Genomic DNA, 21033 nt, shown 5'->3' with positions numbered 1-21033 from the left:
CGTGACCACGCTGGAGGAGCAGCTGTGTGCCCGGGCCCTTCTTGGAGGGCCCTTGTGACAAAAGTGCAGGGCTACACTCAGGCTTGATGGTCCCAGCTCACAGCCTTTGCTCACTGCCTCTCAGGCCCGAGCTGCATCAGAACACAGATTGGTGGACCTCACCCGCCAAATTTCTGATTCAACGGTGCTGGGGTGGGGGCGCAAGAACCTGCATTTCTAACAAGTTTCTGAAGAGGTGGATGCTTCCAGTCAGGAACCCCACTTGAGAACTTCTGCCTGAGGTGAATCCTGGCTCTGCCATCAGCTGACTGTGGAAAGTTGCTGGATGTCTCTAGGTCTCAGCTTACTCTTCCAGGCAATGGGGATAATAATTATGACTACATCACAGGTTGATGGAGGGCCACACACAGGTTAGGGTTAGTGTTAGGGCCAGGGCAGAGAACAGATGGAGCCACACAAATTGAAATATTGAAAAATGGTGACTTAGGTTTGCAAACTTCTCTTGCCTCCTACTTTCAGAAGCATGGCCCTGTTACACCGTGCTCAGAAGCACGACCCTGTTACACCGCGCTCAGAAGCACGGCCCTCTTACAGCCATGGTCACCCCCAAGCCTTCGTGCTCCTGAAGGGATGTGACAGGTGTCCCTCTGATCCCACGGCCAGGTCTCAGTGAGGCTGCAGCCCACTCATGTGTGATCCAAGGGGATCCCTTTCCACAGAAATGGACCTGGATTCTCCACCAGGCCTCTAAGGCGGGTGCCCTCAATCTGGCAGAAAGCCAACCCACCCCTCCACCCCCAAGCTGAATTTACTGGGACTTCAGGTTGCCTCTGTACACCTTGCAGCCCATGGCAGGCTGTGTGCACTCGGGCTAACCTGGCACAGGGAACTCTTTATTACAGCAAGGCAGTCTTTGAGGGATGTGGCGAGGGAGGCTGGGAGGCAGGTGGAGAGCGAGGCAGAGATGGTGGCTGGGATGAAGACCTGAAGGGAATTGGAGTGGGAGGCCAGGAGAGAGGCTGGGAGAAATGCTGGGAGGAACATGGAGTAGGGGGTGGAGTGGGAGGTGGAGACAGTCGCTGGGAAGAAGAGGGAGAGAGAGGTGGACTGGGAAATGCGGGGTCTGCGGGCTTGGCCCTCTCTTGTCTGTTACTCCCTTGGGCAGGGGGCACAGGGCAGCTGAAGCTCAGGAAGATGTCCTCCAGGGAGATCTGGTTGACCGAGTAGTCCTCCAACATGTACGTCGTCTTGGCTTGCTCCATAATGCCGAACACCTGTGGGAAGGGAGGGGCCGCTGTGGATGGCAGGCACAGGGGAGCGGGGGCGGATGCAGCAAGGGGTGGGAAGAGGAAGGGTCTTTGAGATTGTTACACAGCCCCCAGAGGCCCATTCCTCTCTCAGCTGCTCCCCGACCACCTCTCAGGCAGTCAGTCCTGCGGAATTCAGCTGTCTGTGATCGCAGGGAAAGGGACCTGGCTGGGAGTGGTGCCAGAGGCAGAGGTCCCACAGGGTCTTGGCTTGCTGTGTGCCCTGGGCATGTGGCGTGCCCTCTTTGAGTCAGCTCCCCTCTCTGTGAGATGAGGGGGCGGGAGGAGCTGATATCTGAGGTCCCTTCCAGTTCAAATATTCTTATCAACATTTTCTATGAAATTCACATGAATGTTGCAGCAGGGCTGAATTGGACTTCCACTGGAGAGAACTCAGTGCACAACATCAGAGGTGTGCTCCCTGATGTCCAGGTATGTGCTCACCTTCGCCCAGCTGAGGTCATCGCCAGGCAGGTGGTAATGGACCATCCCTTGGTGCTCATCCTCCAGGACGCTGCCTGCACAAAGGAGAGACCATGTCCCCCTGAGGGCCAGGCTGGATGGCCAGGGGAGGGTGGTCTTGGCCCCGGAATCGTGACTCTCGTCCCAGTGCTCAGGGATGCACAGACGCATGGCGCCCTCTGCGGCACATACCTGGGAAGGTCAGGCCCACGAACGCCTTGAACTCCTCCAGTGTCTCCTGCTGCCCGTCACTCCGGATCTTGGCCCTTAGGGAGTAGCCGCTGCCAAACTTGCTCTTGAGGTGCTGTGGGCTGCCCAGGCACTTGAACTGACCCTGCACCATGATGGCCAGCCGGGTGCACAAGGCTTCACACTCCTCCATGCTGGGGAGAGGGGGCGGAGCCTGATATAGCATCGGGGAATGCTGATGCCCGCCCTCCACGTCAAAACCGTGCACCTGGGAGAGTGCTGACGCCCAGATCAAGCTGTTCCTGATTCCCACACTCAGGGTGTGGCCCACTCGCCTCACAGACTCTTCACCAGAGGCTGACAGATCTTCTGTCCACCCAGCCCTTCCTGGCCCACCCAGCCCACAGCCCCCATCTTGGCTGGACCTGTGGGAGGTGATGATGATGGCCTTGCCAGACTTTCGGGCCCGTGCCACAGTGCCCCAGAGCAGACGCCGGGCCACAGGGTCCATGCCAGTGGATGGCTCGTCCAGGAAGATGACCACAGGCTCTCCCAGCAGGGCAATGCCGGCACTCAGCTTCCGCCTGTTGCCGCCACTGGGGCCAAGGGGGAGAAATTGGGTGACTGGCAACCCTAAGTTTCCAGTAGTGCAATCTTCCTTGCATTTTCCTTTGTTAAGAAAGTGTTCATGCGCCCTGGTGGGGTGCTCAGTAACATGACCCACCACCCTCCCCCAGGGATACACTAAGACTCAGCTGTCTACTCAGCATCTAAACCATTCTCCTGGGCATAGGGATCAGTCCAGGCTGAGCACATGGTCTGTGGATCTCCTCTGAGGGCCTCTATGGGTGTCACAGGGTAAGGGCATAGAACTGTTTTAGCTCATTTCTTTTAACAAACACATAGCATTTATGATGTAAAGGTACTTCCCAAATGTTAATTCATTTAATCATCAAAAGATGCAGGGAAACATGAAAACAAGATTGAAACAGAAGTTAACAGAAGAAAGAGGGCACCATCCTCTAACTCCTAGGCACCCTGACTCCCAGTCCTGCTAACAGTCTGCAGGGGCGCTGTGCACAGCTCAAGGGGTGGCCTGGGACTTGGGACCGAGTAGCCTTGCTTTGTTTAAGCTAACTGGAATTGGGTTAGGATCACTGGTGACAGAAGACCCAGGAAGTCCCCACGCTCTTCAGCAGAACATCAGCTACTCAGACGGCTTGCACAGAGCAGGGTGCGGGAGTGTGGGCGTGCAGTGCCAACCTGCCACAGGTCAGAAGCCCTTGTGAAGCAGCAGGAAGAGTAACAGCTGTGGTGCGTCAGCCAGTCCTCAGCCAGGTAACCAGAGGAAGCAGGGCCATGGGACAGCCCAGGCCGTTGACCCATTCTCACAGAGGATGGAAACCTCTCTGGAAACCTGTGCAGTGGTGAGGACCATACAGCTCCCCCAGGCACAGAGCCAGCAGGCCTTGCCCTACCCCCCAGCACTAAATAGAACCAGAGAACATCTTATTTCAGGACGGGGAGGGCCGAGGGAGCCCCGAGTCTCACCTGTATGTCCTCACCAATTTGTCGGCGTACGTGTACATGAGCAAGTCATCAAGAATTTGGTCCACAGAGGAGCTGATGTGACGCTCAGGGATACCCCGGAGCCGGGAGAACATGACCAGCGTCTCCTTGCCCGTCATGTGGTCCAGCAGGGCATCAACCTGGGGACAGTAGCCGATCCACTGTCGCACCTGGAGTTGGAGCACAGCCCAAGGTGGGTCAGAAGGAAAGCTGCCCACTGGGCAGGTGCCTGGCCTCTGCCTCCTGCACACCCACAAGTGCCAGGTGAACACACGTGTGCCAGGGGCCACCAGTGACATTTGGGAGCCTGGATGCAGCACTGGCTTCTGGTGTGAACCCCAACCCCAGAGGGCGCACGTGGGTCTGGAGTGCTTACAATCCTGCCTGCCCGGCAGGAAATCTCAATGTCCAAAGTTGCCCTATCTCTTGTCACGTTTCAAGTGTATAGTCAGAAGAAGACACTTTATTTTCTCCCGCTTAAGCATATTTTCTATTAGACAAGTAACCCACAAATACATTTTCTTTGTGAGGGTGCTGGAGTCTCTTGTCTGGGGCCTGCCCCGCGTGGTGCAGTCACATCAAGGTGCACTTCCAGACTTCTGCATGGCTGCGTAAAACACAACTGGATTATCTTTATTTACCATTCTGCACTTACCATTTTACCATTCTATCATTTTAATTCAATATTATGTATTAAAGATCTTGCTTGGTCAGTAAATATTAATACAAACCTATTTCAACTTGGGCTTCCCAGGTAGTGCAGTGATAAGAGAATCTGTCTGCGAAAGGAGGAGGCACAAGAGACACAGTTTCTTTCAATCCCTGAGTTGGGAAGATCCCCTGGAGAAGGAAATGGCAAGCCACTCCAGTATTCTTGCCTGGAAAATCCCATTGACAGAGGAGCCTGGTCATGGGGTTGCAGAGAGTTGGACACTACTGAGCAACTGAGCACACAAGCCTATTCCAACTCAGTTTGATTGCGACTCAATCATTCAGATTTGGGTTGGCCGTTTATAAAAGATTCAGGCACATGTGTGATATTTCCGAGTTTTTGTTGTTATGACTTTGCAGCAAACCAGGCTCCTCTGTCCATGGGATTCTCCAGGCAAGAATACTGGAGTGGGTGGCATGCCCTCTTCCAGGGGAGCTGACCATAAATGCATGGGTTTATTTCTGAGCTCTCTATTCTGTTCCATTGATCTATGTGTCTGTTTTTATGCCAGTACCATATAGTTTTGATTACTGGAGCTTTGTAGTATAGTCTGAAGTCAGGGAGCATGATACCTCTAGCTCTTTTATCTCAAGACAGTTTGTTAATATTTTTTCAAAAACCATGAGTGGGTACTGAATTTTCATCCAATGCTTTTTCTGCTTCTATTGATAAATATTTTCCTCCTTTCATCTATGAAGGTAGTGCTTTATACTGGTAGATTTCCTACTGTTAAATCTTACTTACATTTCTGGAATTAGCCTGACAATTGTAATTTTTATTCTTTCAATATCCTGCTGAATTTCTATTGTCAATATCTTCAGTTCAGTTCAGTGGCTCAGTCGTGTCCGACTCTGAGACACCATGTACTGCAGCACACCATGCTTCCCTGTCCATCACCAACTCCTGGAGCTTGCTCAAACTCATGTCCATTGAGTTGGTGATGCCATCCAACCATCTCATCCTCTGTTGCCCTCTTCTCCTCCTGCCTTCAATCTTTCCCAGCATCAGGGTCTTTTCCAATGGGTCAGTTCTTCACATCAGTTGGCCAAAGTATCAGAGGTTCAGCTTCAGCATCAGTCCTTCCAGTGAATATTCAGAACTGATTTCCTTTAGGATGGACTGGTTGGATCTCCTTGCAGTCCAGGGGACTCTCAAGAGTCTTCTCCAATACCACAGTTCAAATGGCTCAGCTTTCTTTATGGTCCAACTCTCACATCCATACATGACTACTGGAAAACCAATAGCTTTGATTAGACGGACCTTTGTCAGCAAAGTAATGTCTCTGCTTTTTAATATACTGTCCAGGTTGGTCATAGCTTTACTTCCAAGGAGCAAGCGTCTTTTAATTTCATAGCTGCAGTCACCATCTGCAGTGATTTTGCAGCCCAAGAAAATAAAGTTTGTCACTGTTTGCATTGTTTCCCCATCTATTTGCCATGAAGTGATGGGACCAGATGCCATCTTAGTATTTTGTATATGTGCTGCCGAAGGGAGCACATGATCTTAGTTTTTTGAATGTTGAGTTTTAAGCCAGCTTTTTCACTCTCCTCTTTCACTTTCATCAAGAGGTTCTTTAGGCCCTCTTCACTTTCTGCCATTAGGGTGGTGTCATCTGCATATCTGAGGTTATTGATATTTCTTCTGGCAATGTTGATTCCATCTTGTGCTTCATCCAGCCCAGCATTTTGCATGATGTACTCTGCATGTAAGTTAAACAAACAGGGTGACAATATACAGCTTTGACATACTCCTTTCCCAATTTGGAAGCAGTCTGCTGTTCCATGTCTGGTTCTAACTGTTGCTTCTTGACCTGCATACAGATTTCTCAGGAGGCAGGTCAGGAGGTCTGGTATTCCCATCTCTTGAAGAATTTTCCACAGTCTGTTGTGATCCACACACTCAAAGGCTTTGGCATAGTCAATAAAGAAGAAGTAGATGTATTTCTGCAACTCTCTTGCTTTTTCAATGATCCAACGGATGTTGGGCAATTTGATCTCTGGTTCCTCTGCCTTTTCTAAATCCACCTTGAACATCTGGAAGTTCACGGTTCACATACTGTTGAAGCCTCACTTGGATAAATTTGAGCATTACTTTGCTAGTGTGTGAGATGAGTGCAATTGTGGGGTAGTTTGAGCATTCTTTGGCATTGCCTTTCTTTGGGTTTCGAATGAAAACTGACCTTTAGTCCTGTGGCCACTGCTGAGTTTTCCAAATTTGTTGGCATGTTGAGTGCAGCACTTTCACAGCACCATCTTTTAGGACTTGAAATAGCTCAGCTGGAATTCCATCACCTCCACTAGCTTTGTTCATAGTGATGCTTTCTAAGGCCCACTTGACTTCAGACTCCAGGATGTCTGGCTCTAGGTGAGTGATCACACTATCATGGTTATCTGGGTCATGAAGATCTTTTTTGTATAGTTCTTCTGTGTATTCTTGCCACCTCTTCTTAATATCTTCTGCTTCTGTTAGGTCCATACTGCTTCTGTCCTTTATTGTGCCCATCTTTGGATGAAATGTTCCCTTGGTATCTCTAATTTTCTTGAAGAGATCTCTAGTCTTTCCCATTCTATTGTTTTCCTCTATTTCTTTGCATTGCTCACTGAGGAAAGCTTTCTTATCTCTCCTTGCTATTCTTTGGAACTCTGCATTCAAATGGGTATATCTTTCCTTTTCTCCTTTGCCTTTCTCTTCTTTTCTCAGCTATCTAAATATCTTACTTAAGGCTTTCCTTATATGAAGTTGGTCTATGGCTCATGTTGGACACTGTCTTTGTATGATTTTCACTTCAGATTGGGTAACACCCCATCTTCTGTGAGTCGGAAGAGATGTACAAGAAGGAAATAACTGCTTGGTGGTGGCTGGTAGACTTGCCCATCAATTCCTTTTAGCCTGGACTCTTTTAAGAAAGGGTAGGTCTTCAGTCATTATTTCAACTTTACCTCCAGTGTTGGTCTATATACGCTTTCAACTTTGTGAACAAATTTTTGGATAGAAGGCTTGAAAATGTTATAATTTGATGCAAAGAAAATTAAGGAATGTGCTGTTTCTTACATACCTGAGTCTGGAGTAAGCCTACTGCCATGGGATGGCCACGGAGCCCTGCTCAGAGCACGGAGGCCCCACGGACCAGGGAAAGTCCCACAGTGGAGCTGAATGGTTCTGAAACAGTGAATGACTTTGACAAAAATGAATGTGGACACTCAAAAGTCACTGTTGACTTCTGGCATACCAGCAGATTCTGAAAAGAATTGTTGTTGTTGTTGTTCAGTTGCTAAGTTGTGTCTGACTCTTTGCGACTCCTTGGACTGTAGCACGCCAGGCTTCCCTGTCCTTCACTGTCTCCCAGAGTTTGCTCAAATTCATGTCCACTGAGTCTGTGATGCCATCTAACCACCTGATCCTCTGTTGCCCCCTTCACCTGCTCTCAGTCTTTCCCAGCATCAGGGATCTTTTCCAATGAGTCGGCTCTTCACATGTGATAAGAATATATTTTAGGAAATGTGAAAGAATGTTTAAAAATACTTGCACATGTAAAGGGTGGTAAGCAGAAAGCTCACAAAGGAAGAGAGCAAGGATGTGGATTTGTTTGAGTTTGCTAATGAGATTAATCCATGTGGGATTTCTAGGAGAAAGTGAAGTGAGGAGCATGTTGAACTATATTTCCTACCATGAATTTTCACAAATTTCCAGGAGGTGATGTGCAGACAGATTCCAGGAAGACAGAAATCCAGTTTCTTGCCAGTCAGACAGGAGGAGGGTCTTATAGGCAGATGCCGCCTGATTTTAAATAATACAAAGAAATGTAACATTCCTTTTAATCTGAGTTTACAGAGCTGATTTGTACTTGCCTCTCAGTGAGCTTCAACAAGTTGGATGGATGACTGGTGATGATAAGGCTAGTGGGTAGGTCTGTCATGACCACCTGCCCTCACCCTGTCTTGTGGTGTCTTTTATTCCTTTGCTTGTTCATTCCTTCTTCCTTTTTTTTGGTAATAGCTTATTGAGATATAATTCACGTATCATACAATTCATTCATCAAATGTGTTCAATTCAGTGGCTTTTAGTATATTCACACTGGTGGTCCGTGATCACAGTCAATTTTATAACATGGCATCGCTCCTCCCCAGAGAAACTTCAAATCCATGAAAAGTTACTACCCATTTTCCCCAGAACGCCCAACCCCTGGCAACTATCAATTTGCTTATCACCATGGATTTGCCTGTTCTGGATGTTTCAATATAAACAGAATCACACAATCTGTGCCCTTTCGTGATCTGCTTCTTTCACTCTGCATCACGTATTTAAGGTCCATTCATAGTGTAGCGTATGTCAGTGCTTCATTCCTTCTTTATGGTTGAATGATATCCTAGCGCACGGATAGATCACATTTTGTTTATCCATTCATCTGTTTGTTGGTGGACATCAGGGTTGATTCTACCTTTTGGCTACTGTGAAAAATGCTGCTATGAACATTCATGTACAAATTTTTGTGTGAATGTATTAACAGTTTTTTAGTTCTCTTGGATATATATACCTAGGAGTGAAACTGCTGGGTCATATGGTAACTCTGTTTTAACCTTTGAGTATCTTCTCTAATAATCTCAATCTTCTAATTGAAGTCTTTCATCCATTTATATGTGATGTAATTACTAATATAATTGGTATTATATTAGTAATATAATCTACCATCTTATTAGGGCTATCTACTTGTCCCATATGTTCTATATTCCTTTTTCTCTCTTACTTTGTCTCCTATTGCACTGATTATTTTTTATGATCCACAGGGCTGCCTGAGAATCTTCATGACATGGCCGTTAGTCTTCCCCAGAGTGAGTGATGTGAAGGGGAGTATACTCAAAAGAGAAGCTGCAGTGTCCCTCATGACCCAGTCTCAAAAGTGACATACCAATTCTTCCACAGTATTCCATCAGTCACACAGACCAACCCTGGTACCATCTGGGGTGATCTTCATAAGGGTGTAAATCTCAGGAGGGTTACTAGGGGCTGTCTTGAAGGTATACCACAATGTCTCTTATCTTCTTCTGTATATTTATTTTCTACACTATGATTCTCCATGCTTCATTCTAAATTATTTTTTGCGGGAAGGAGTTGCTGTTTAGGTACACGTGTGTGGTTATTTTTTTTTTCAATGTGCATCAAACACTGCATTTCAGGTTGTTTGCTGAAATCATTTGAGGCCTAGGATGCAAGCCTCTTCTGCCAGCTTCTCCTGACATTTGCTTCTGCCAGGCACCTGGGAGCACTTGTGATTTAGAGTCACATCAATTCCATTTCAGGGACTGATAAGAGTCCAGGTTGTTCTGCAATCCTTGCATGAACTTGTCTAAGTACAGTTCATCCCTACGTCTGAGATGCAGGGTCCTGACTCAAGGAAAGGATGCTTGCACCAGGCCTCCCTATGCCCCAGAAGGCTCATCCTGAACTCCAGTGTGGGCCAGTTCAAAACTAAGGGCAAAAAATATTCAGATCTCAGCAACCCAGCCTTGAATGGGCCACCTCCCTGGGTCCCTGTCCTCCTCTACCTCTTGGCTCATAAGTCTTCACTATCTTTTTAGTTCTCTGAATCCTTCAAAGACCTGTTTCCAAAATTTGGTTCTATTTTTCTAGTTATTAATGACCACCAGGAAAGGGATTAGAGTTACTTGATTTGCCATTACCAAGAGGCTTGTCCATAATTTTTAAAATAACAAAAGTTAAAATTAACAGTAAATGACTCATAGCCATGAGATGCTTATACTGGTTATGGTTGTTTGGCCAAGCAGTGTATGCTAAAAGGTGACAGAGAGTGATAATTACGAGCATGGATTCTGCAACTAGCCCATGTTGATTCTTCTGCTTTCTCTCTAAACTTTGTGTTGGTCATGGACAGTAAAGCTAGTACAGTGCATGCTGTGAATGGTACAGCTTCGATTAGACCCCTGTAGTTTTGGTCTCCTCATATGCCTGTCATTGAATCCACTGTATGACCCCACTCCCCCACCATCATTCCACTTAAGTCACTGCATGGCAACGGCTGGTTCTCAAGATCATGAACTTGCAAGTGAGAGTCACTGGGCTTACACAACTGTTGGCATACACTAGGCACTGAAAAATTGTTTCACTGAATTGGTGCCAATAATGGAAGTAGACTCCAAGAAGAGGGTCAGGTGTGAGGGATATATACTAAATTTGACTATGTCTGAGTCAAGCTGTTTAGAAGGGATGTATATGCAGGTTTGAAACATAGGACTGGGATTGGGCTGAGGGTGTGGCTACTTGGGAGCCATCAGCAAACAGAAGATATTGGGAGTCAGCATAAAGAATGAGATTGGGGGGGTGGGAACAGTGTGTGTGGAAGAGACAGTGGGCTGATGCTGCGGCCCTGGGGAGCAGTGCAGTCTAATGGGCTGGAGGAAGAAGATCCACCACAGGAGTCTAAGGAAGAAGTGTCAGTGAGAAAAGAGCCAGAAGAAAGGGGACGCTACAGGAGCAAACAAAGGAAAGCTAGAGTGTAAAGGAGAGAAAGGCCTGCAAGAAGAAATGCTTCGGAGAAGGCAAGGAAGCTGAGCTCAAAGTTAGGAGTGGCCTTGGCTCGGGAAGCGCAGTGGGCACAGGGCCAGGGAGGAGAGATTCCAGGGCTTGTTGGGAGGGAGCATCCATGGACCATGGCTGCCGGCTGGGTGTCCTGAGTGGTGCCTGGGGCAGTGGTAGATGGTGCCACTCACTCCTCCAAGGAGCACGGGGGGGGGGGGGGAAGAGACGGCGGTTTGTGGGGACAGCTGATGGCTTTGGGGGTCCACCGGGCTTGAGATGCCTTGGGTTTCAGGGACATTTCCAAGGCAATGTTGAATAAGCAGTTTGATATACAATTTGGAGCTCAGAGAAGAGGTCTAGGAAGGAGCTATGGATCTGGGAGTCAGAGATAAATCTGACACCTGGAATTTTCAAAGATGGGTTTCATTCCAGTTCCCTGTCCCCAACCCTCTATAACACCCACAGGTGTATTTCAGCGGACCCTCTTCCTGATACACCCACACCACCCCTAGGTTCATGGCCCCTCGTCTCAGGTCACCACCTACCTTGCTCAAGTCAGAGCTGAGGCTGATGCTGTTGACAAAGGCGTCCCCAGAGGTGATAGACTCTTCCCCAGTCAGTATCTTGAAAATGGTAGTTTTCCCGGCTCCATTGAGGCCAAGAAGACCAAAGCACTCCTCTGCTTGAACAGTGAAGGAAACCTTGTTCACAGCCAGTGGAGGCACCTTCCTGGAATAGACCTGAGATAGCCAAGACAGAAGACAAGACACCCAGTGAGGCGGCCTGGAGCCAGCAGCCCGGAGTTGTCAGCTGCACTCCAGTTCTGCCCCGGGGCCCCAGGACTCCGAGGTATCCAGGCTGGGATCTGCCTTCTCATCCCAGCTGCTGCTCCCAGTGGGCTCAGGAGGTTTTCTCTCTTCCTGCCCCTACACACTGAGAACATAGGTCTCTAAGATAAGCCTCTTCCCTGCTTTCCTTGAAGCAAAGAAAACCACTTTGATGTTGCCTGAGCTGGTGTCTGGGGGCCTTTTTTTAAAATATATAAATTTATTTAATTGGAGGCTAACTACTTTACAATATTGTACTGGTTTTGCCATACACTGACATGAATCCACCATGGGTGTACATGTGTTCCCCATCCTGAACCCCCCTCCCACCTCCTGCTCCATCCCATCCCTCTGGGTCATCCCAGTACACCAGCCCCGAGCACCCTGTCTCATGCATCAAACCTGGACTAGCGATTTGTTTCACATATGATAATATACATGTTTCAATGCCATTCTCCCAAATCATCTCACCCTCACCCTCTCCCACAGAGTCCAAAAGACTGTTCTATACATCTGTGTCTCTTTTGCTGTTTTGCATATTGGGTTATCGTTACCATCTTTTTAAATTCCATATATATGCGTTAGTATACTGTACTGGTCTTTATCTTTCTGGCTTACTTCACTCTGTATAATAGGCTCCAGTTTCATCCACCTCATTAGAACTGATTCAAATGTATTCTTTCTAATGGCTGAGTAATATTCCATGGTGTATATGTACCACAGCTTTCTTATCCATTCGTTTGCTGATGGGCATCTAGGTTGCTTCCATGTCCTGGCTATTATAAACAGTGCTGTGATGAACATTGGGTTACACATGTCTCTTTCAGATCTGGTTTCCTCGGTGTGTATGCCCAGAAGTGGGATTGCTGGGTCATATGGCAGTTCTATTTCCAGTTTTGTTTTTTTTTTTTTACCATGAACTCTTCACTTTTTTTTTTTTTTTTTAGTTGGAGGCTAAATACTTCACAACATTTCAGTGGGTTTTGTCATACATTGATATGAATCAGCCATAGAGTTACACGTATTCCCCATCCCGATCCCCCCTCCCACCTCCCTCTCCACCCGATTCCTCTGGGTCTTCCTAGTGCACCAGGCCCGAGCACTTGTCTCATGCATCCCACCTGGGCTGGTGTTCTGTTTCACCATAGATAATATACATGCTATTCTTTCGAAACATCCCACCCTCACCTTCTCCCACAGAGTTCAAAAGTCTGTTCTGTACTTCTGTGTCTCTTTTTCTGTTTTGCATATAGGGTTATCATTACCATCTTTCTAAATTCCATATATATGTGTTAGTATGCTGTAATGTTCTTTATCTTTCTGGCTTACTTCACTCTGTAAAATGGGCTCCAGTTTCATCCATCTCATTAGAACTGATTCAAATGAATTCTTTTTAACGACTGAGTAATATTCCATGGTGTGTATGTACCACAGCTTCCTTATCCATTCATCTGCTGATGGGCATCTAGGTTGCTTCCATGTCCTGGCTATTATAAACAGTGCTGCGATGAACATTGGGGTGCACGTGTCTCTTTCAGATCTGGATTCCTTGGTGTGCATGCCCAGGAGTGGGATTGCTGGGTCATATGGCAGTTCTATTTCCAGTTTTTTAAGGAATCTCCACATTGTTCTCCATAGCGACTGTACTAGTTTGCATTCCCACCAACAGTGTAAGAGGGTTCCCTTTTCTCCACACCCTCTCCAGCATTTACTGCTTGTAGACTTTTGGATAGCAGCCATCCTGACTGGCGTGTAATGGTACCTCTTTGTGGTTTTGATTTGCATTTCTCTGATAATGAGTGATGTTGAGCATCTTTTCATGTGTTTGCTAGCCATCTGTACGTCTTCTTTGGAGAAATGTCTGTTTAGTTCTTTGGCCCATTTTTTGATTGGATCATTTATTTTTCTGGAATTGAGTTGCAGGAGTTGTTTGTATATTTTTGAGATTAATTCTTTGTCAGTTGCTTTGTTTGTTATTATTTTCTCCCAATCTGAAGGCTGTCTTTTCACCTTGCTCATAGTTTCCTTTGTTGTGCAAAAGCTTTTTAAGTTTAATTAGGTCCCATTTGCTTATTTTTGCTTTTATATCCAATATTCTGGGAGGTGGGTCATAGAGGATCCTGCTGTGATTTATGTTGGAGAGTGTTTTGCCTATGTTCTCCTCTAGGAGTTTTATAGTTTCTGGTCTTGTGTTTAGGTCTTTAATCCATTTTATTTTTGTGTATGGTGTTAGAAAGTGTTCTAGTTTCATTCTTTTACAAGTGGTTGACTAGTTTTCCCAGCACCACTTGTTAAAGAGATTGTCTTTTCTCCACTGTATATTCTTGCCTTCTTTGTCAAAGATAAGGTGTCCATAGGTGCATGGATTCATCTCTGGGCTATTTTGTTCCATTGATCTATATTTCTGTCTTTGTGCCAGTACCATACTATCTTGGTGACTGTGGCTTTGTAGTAGAGCCTGAAGTCAGGCAGGTTGATTCTGGGGGCTTTTTAACCGCTAGTAACTATAGGGAAACAACTCTCTCTGTCTCTGTCTCCCTTCCTCCCTCTCCGCGTGCATGTCTGTGTGCGTGTGTGTGAGTGTGTGTACATTCCTGGCTGTCTGAAAAATCTCTCAGCATAGTCCCCACGGGCTCTCAGGGAGATTAGCAGGCTTGCTGTGGGCTTTCAGAGCCCACATCCCCTCCTTGGCTCCTCCACAGACTGCTTTCTAGATCCAGGAGAGACTCAATCATATCCAACCTTGAGGGCTTCTGGGGATCCATGGCTCCGGTGCCCCTCCCATCCCAGGCCTCCTTGTCCTCGGGCCCCCAGAAGACAATAGGGGACTGAGGCACTACCTGCTGTCTCTGGGTGCAAGAATGAGCTCAGATGCCATCTGTTCACAGAGGAAACCTCTCTCTGAGTCTTTCCCATTGAAACTCATCTGAATCCTCTGCCAATGCTGTAGTCCCCCTATCCCTGGGGATATTGGTTCAAGAATCCCAGTGGGGGCGTGAAACCATGGACACCACAGAACCCTCTACTTACTATGTTTCTCCTATACATACATACCTCTGACAAAGTGTAACTTATAAATTAGGCACAGTAAGAGAATATCCGAACTGCCAGCATCACTACCCTTGGGCTTTGGGGTAAGTAAAATGAGAAGTTCTTGAGTACAAGTACTTGATACTGCGATATTGGATCAGATATCTGAGCTGGCAACTAAGTGATGAAACTATGGACAAGCAGGACAAAGGGGCGGAGTGAAACGGTTTGAGTTAACCACGTTACCCAGAACAGCACACAACTTAAAACTTATGAAATGACATTTCTGGAATTTTCCATTTAATATTTGGACCATGGTTGACCGCAGGTAGCTGAAACCTCAGAAAGCAAAGCTGCTGATAAATGGGCACTACACTGTACTCCAAGTCAGTGGGTGGGGTCCTGGAGCCATGATGGCTGCTTCCCTACACAAGGATCCCCAAGAGTAACGGGGATGAAAAGTAAAGTAATGCTTTTCAAGCTACATCGGACTTTACCTTAGATAGTTCTTTAAGGACCAGTGGGTTTTTCTTACACAGATCTTCCCAAGAGTTCTTGATCATGTTTGCTTCCTCTTCCACATCTTGATCTCCAGGCACAGACTTTGCATTCTGCAAAACAACCTGTTTTTCCCAAGATAAGGATGGCAGGTGTAAGTGCTTTTGCAAGGATAGGAGGGAGACATAAAGGTCCTTCCCCGTAACGTTGTGAAGGTGCCCCAGCCACGCCAGCTCCCATTTGCACACCACCACCCATTCTGAGGGAAAGCCGCAGGCAGGACTGAGTGCATGCTGACACGACTGTGATACGCTGGACAGGAAAGCATTGGTTTTTAAAGAAAATAAAAAAGACTTGAAGCCCAGAAGTGTCAAGATACAACAAATCTTATTTTCTACAGGATTTCCATGATCATGGGGGTGGGGGAGGTGCTTTGCCACTGGAAGATATTCAGGTCAAGAACTGACACAACAGACCTTTCTCCTATCTGGCTCCTGAATGACTGGGGGGAGAGGTGTTACAAGTTGACTAGTTTTAGGTAGTCCATGGCTGCCCAGGGTCACAGGGCCCAGGCCAATGCTCTTCCCCCTTCCACCCTCAGGGCCCGGGGTCCTGGGGACCTCAGTAACCCCTCTGCCCTGAGGGTGGGTTACACGATCTCCAGGCCCTCTGACTCAGAGAATCAAGGTCACTGCAGACTGCAGGAATTAAGCTGTGAAGCCAGCCCCTTACCTGTCCTTACAGACTTACACTTAGACTCACTCACCAATTTTTGCTTCCAGTAGAGGCCAGAAAACCTGACTTTCAGTTCCCATAAGACATTGGTTTCAATGAGGAAAAGCAGAATGAGGTACACGAGCCCTGAGATGGCGAGGGCTGTCAGGTACTTCCCCATCCCGAGAGACTTCCAGGCATAGATGTCCTCCTGGACCACATAGCCCTCTGCTACAATGGGACAAACGGACACGATCTGATTACACAGAGCAGCTAGATTCCTACGATAACAAACGCATTATTGTCATCAGTGTGGTCACTTCACCCCAGCAGATGGGAAACATATACAGTATTCTGCTTTTCTTGCTGGAACCAATGTTTAGCAAAAATTATGCAGTAAAGTAAAAAAACTTCTTCCTGTCCATATGACAGTTACTTGAAATGCAAACTATTTATATGTTTGATTCTTTTATTAATTATTAATCACCCTGTAACTTCAACTGACCACTCATGCAGAAACACTCAGCAGCCTCAAGTCTCCTATTTTAATCTGATTTGCCTACAAATTTTCTTTTAAATACATGTATTTTCAAATTATATAATACACACTCATTGGAAAAAAGAGACACGTCTGAGGTAGAGTCAAGGTACTTCTCCTCTCCCTACAGCTGTTTTATGTGTGTGTGTGTGTATATATATATATATATAAAATACTTCCATACTCTCTGGATATAATCTTTTAAAATACAAGTAGACTGATACTATGGATTATCTTCTCCAATTCATTTGTTTTGTTTCAGTTCAGTTCAGTCACTCAGTCGTGTCCGACTTTTTGCGACCCCATGTACTGCAGCACACCAGGCTTCCCTGTCCATCACCAACTCCCGGAGTCCACCCAGACCCATGTCCATTGAGTTGGTGATGCCATTCAACCATCTCATCCTCTGTCATCCCCTTCTCCTCCTGCCTTCAATCTTTCCCAGCATCAGGGTCTTTTCCAATGAGTCAGTTCTTCACATCAGGTGGCCAAAGTATCAGAGGTTCAGCTTCAGCATCAATCCTTCCAATGAATATTCAGAACTGATTTCCTTTAGGGTGGACTGGTTGGATCTCCTTGCAGTCCAAGGGACTCTCAAGAGTCTTCTCCAATACCACAGTTCAAAAGTGTCAATTTTTTGGCGCTCAGTTTTCTTTATAGTTCAACCCTCACATCCATACAGGGTTATTGGAAAAACCATAGCTTTGATTAGATCGACCTTTGTCGGCAAAGTAATGTCTGTGCTTTTTAAAATGCTGTCCAGGTTGGTCATAGCTTTTCTTCCAAGGAGCGAGCATCTTTTAATTTCATGGCTGCAGTCACCATCTGCAGTGATTTTGGAGCCCAAGAAAATACATTCTCTCACTGTTTCCATTGCTTCCCCACCTATTTGCCATGACGTGATGGGACCAGATGCCATGATCTTAGGTTTTTTGAATGTTGAGATTTAAGCCAGCTTTTTCACTCTCCTCTTTCACTTTCATCAAGAGGCTCTTTAGGTTCTCATCACTTTCTGCCATAAGGATGGTGTCATCTGCATATCTGAGGTTATTGATATTTCTTCTGGCAATGTTGATTCCAGCTTGTGCTTCATCCGGCCTGGCATTTCGCATGATGTACTCTGCATATAAGTTAAATAAGCAGGGTGACAATATACAGCCTTGATGTACCCCTTTCACGATCTGGAACCAGTCTGTTGGTCCATGTCCAGTTCTAACTGTTGCTCCTTGACCTGCATACAGATTTCTCAGAGGGCAGGTAAGGTGGTCTGGTATTCCCACCTCTTGAAGAATTTTCCACAGTTTGTTGTGATCCACGCAGTCAAAGGCTTTGGCGTAGTCAATAAAGCAGAGTGAAGCTGCTCAGTCGAGTTCGACTCTTAGCGACCCCATGAACTGCAGTCTACCAGGCTCTGCTGTCCATGGGATTTTCCAGGCAAGAGTACTGGAGTGGGTTGTCATTGCCTTCTCCAAATAAAGCAGAAGTAGATGTTTTTCTGGAACTCTCTTGCTTTTTCAATGATCCAGTGGACGTTGGCAATTTGATCTCTGGCTCCTCTGCCTTTTCTAAATCCACCTTGAACATCTGGAAGTTCACAGTTCACATATCCAAGCCTCACTTGGATAAATTTGAGCATTACTTTGCTAGTGTGTGAGATGAGTGCAATTGTGGGGTAGTTTGAGCATTCTTTGGCATTGCCTTTCTTTGGGTTTCGAATGAAAACTGACCTTTTCCAGTCCTGTGGCCACTGCTGAGTTTTCCAAACTTGTTGGCATATTGAGTGTAGCACTTTCACAGCACCATCTTTTAGGACTTGAAATAGCTCAGCTGGAATTCCATCACCTCCACTAGCTTTGTTCATAGTGATGCTTCCTAAGGCCCACTTGACTTCAGACTCCAGGATGTCTGGCTCTAGGTGAGTGATCGCACTATCATGGTTATCTGGGTCATGAAGATCTTTTTTGTATAGTTCTTCTGTGTATTCTTGCCACCTCTTCTTAATATCTTCTGCTTCTGTTAGGTCCATACTGCTTCTGTCCTTTATTGTGCCCATCTTTGGATGAAATGTTCCCTTGGTATCTCTAATTTTCTTGAAGAGATCTCTAGTCTTTCCCATTCTATTGTTTTCCTCTATTTCTTTGCATTGCTCACTGAGGAAAGCTTTCTTATCTCTCCTTGCTATTCTTTGGAACTCTGCATTCAAATGGGTATATCTTTCCTTTTCTCCTTTGCGTCACTGACATGAACTCCTTATTGCCAAATTCAGACTTAAACTGAAGAAAGTAGGGACCTAAATCAAATTCCTTACAATTTTTATTTGACCAATCAGGTAAGACCTAAATCAAATCCCTTACTATTATACAGTGGAAGTAACAAATAAATTCAAGGGATTAGATCTGATAGACTGAGTGCCTGAAGAACTATGGAAGGAGGTTGTTTTGTTTATGCATATACAACAGACATCGGCCATATCTGGACATACAGATCAAACTAACACAGATCTCTGGCAAAAGCAGATACATGGACGTTATAATGGCTAGTATTGCGGTAACTTTGGTTTGTAACTCCACTTTTTGTTTTCTGTGTAACTCAAGAAACTGATGCAGAAAAAAACAACAATGAGTCTATGGTTCTGGGCACACAGTAGATAAAGAGGTCTTGTGACATCAATAATTAAAAGGGATTGGGGACAGGGCTGCATAAGGGCTGTTTTTCTATATTATTGAAGATAAGCTGATACAAATTCAAATTAGAATGTTAAGGATGTTAAAATGCAATTCCCATGGTAACCACAAAGAAAATAGCTATTGACTATACCCAAGAGGAAATGAGAAAGGAATTAAATGTTTCATGTGAGGCAACTAAAGTAGCCCAACTCAGAGAGTGGAATGGTAGTAGCTAGAGGCTAGGGTGGGGCCGTTAGTGTTTCGCAGGTTCAGAATTTCAGTTCTGCAAGTTGAAGAAAGTTCTGGAGATGATGGTGGTGATGGCACAACAGTGTGAATGTATTTAATGCCACCGAACTGCACACTTAAAAATGGTTAAAATGGTAAACTTCACATATTTTTCCACATTTAAAGAAAATAACTGCTTTTAAAAGGTGTTGGAAAGGATGTGGACAAATTGGAACTCTCATATGTTGCTGGTGAAATGTTAAATGGTGCAGCCACTGTGGAAAATAGTTTGGTGCTTCCTGAAAAAGCTAAACATACAGTCATAAGACTCAGCAAATCTACTCCTAAGTATATAATCAAAGGAACTGAAAACTGGTTCACACAAAAATTTGTATGTGAATGTCCATGGCAGCATTATTCATAATAGTCAAAACATAGAAACAATCCAAATGTCCATCAGCTGAAGAACAAATAAGCAAACAGTAGTCCATCCATACAATGTAATATTATTCAGCCACAACAAGGAACAAAGTACTGATGCACACCACAACCTGGATGAACCTTACCAATACTGTTCTAAGTGAAAGAAGCCAGACACAAAAGGTCACACAGTGATTCCATTTACAAGAAATGCCCAGAACAGCCCAATCAGTAGATTATCACCTGTCAGATGCTTGGGGGAAAAGGAAATGGGAAGTGACTGTTAATGGATGGAACATTTCTTTATTCCAGGTGACGAGAATGTTCTGGAATCAGATGGTGGTGATGGTTGCACAACCTTGTGAATATCCCAAAAACCAATGAATTGTATACTTTATAAAAGGGTGAATTTTATATGAATTATATCTTAATAAAATGTAATTAACACAGAAACCAACACATTGTAAAAATTTTAAACAAATGTAATTAACAAAAGTCTGTTTGTCATACTCACAAACTTTACTGCACTCAACATAGTCTAAGCTCTTGGCCTTGCAAAACTTCTGCAGTTCAAAGTTGTAGTACAGGTTGGATAAAGCCATCCCCAGGCAATGGCCTGGAAGTAGTAGGAACATGTCATCCAGGGAGTCTGAGATTGTTGTGTAGCCAAGTTCTGTGAGGGGAACAGAAAATATTAACCCTTCTTTCAGGAAGAAGTGGGTACATCCCCAGCGACTCTCTAGGCCCACTGGGCCTCTTCTCCTGTATAAAGGGTTTGTTCTTTCTACCTGTGGCTTTATCTGTCTCCACTCGTCACACTCCCAGGCCCAAGATCAGAAATCAGGTTCTCCCTGACTCCCAGTGTTCCCTCTCCTGAGGCAGTCACCTAGCCTCTAAGCTATAACTATTTTTCTTTTGCAGCGCTTCCTGAAGTCATTTTACTTCTATTCCAACTGTTTATGCAGACAAGTCAGAAAGAGCTTGGTGTGTGTGAGAAAACCAGCACGGGCATGGCTGCAGTAGGGGGATGCACTTGTGGAAGTCATGGCTTTGAAGGCTGGAGGCTTACAAATGAGTTAGGACCAGACAGGAAAGGCCGGGGGACCAGCTTTGGATTTATTAGAGTGTCATCTTACAAGTAGATAAGGAGAACACAGCTCCTGTGTGGACAGTTTGTGGAGACAAAACCACCATTATTTGCAGATGCTGTACATTATCACATACCTAGAAAAGCCACAAGAATCAACCAAAGTGGTCCTGTGGTTAGAACTCTGTGCTTCCAATGCAAGGGGCATGGGTTCAATCCCTAGTCAGGGAACTAAGATCCCACAAGCTTTGT

General features: G+C 45.6%; 1 protein-coding gene across 1 annotated transcript in view; it reads right to left on the bottom strand.

Annotated features, from left to right (window-relative positions):
* Positions 1 to 896: 896 nt before the first annotated feature.
* LOC136157348 (ATP-binding cassette sub-family A member 17-like) overlaps positions 897 to 21033 on the bottom strand; it is a 90020-nt gene continuing 69883 nt past the window's right edge. The window contains exons 22-30 of the mRNA XM_065919266.1: positions 20209 to 20367; positions 15895 to 16073; positions 15128 to 15253; positions 11319 to 11513; positions 3510 to 3697; positions 2384 to 2554; positions 1962 to 2152; positions 1752 to 1825; positions 897 to 1274 (exon numbers count right to left, since the gene is read on the bottom strand). Of these exons, the coding sequence (XP_065775338.1) occupies positions 897 to 1274; positions 1752 to 1825; positions 1962 to 2152; positions 2384 to 2554; positions 3510 to 3697; positions 11319 to 11513; positions 15128 to 15253; positions 15895 to 16073; positions 20209 to 20367 (1661 nt within the window). The remainder of the gene's footprint in view (positions 1275 to 1751; positions 1826 to 1961; positions 2153 to 2383; positions 2555 to 3509; positions 3698 to 11318; positions 11514 to 15127; positions 15254 to 15894; positions 16074 to 20208; positions 20368 to 21033) is intronic.

The sequence above is a fragment of the Muntiacus reevesi genome, chromosome 2, assembly GCF_963930625.1.
Source record: "Muntiacus reevesi chromosome 2, mMunRee1.1, whole genome shotgun sequence".
NCBI lineage: Eukaryota > Metazoa > Chordata > Mammalia > Artiodactyla > Cervidae > Muntiacus > Muntiacus reevesi.
Note: the sequence above shows the minus strand (reverse complement) of the source record. Positions and strands in the feature narration are given on the sequence as shown.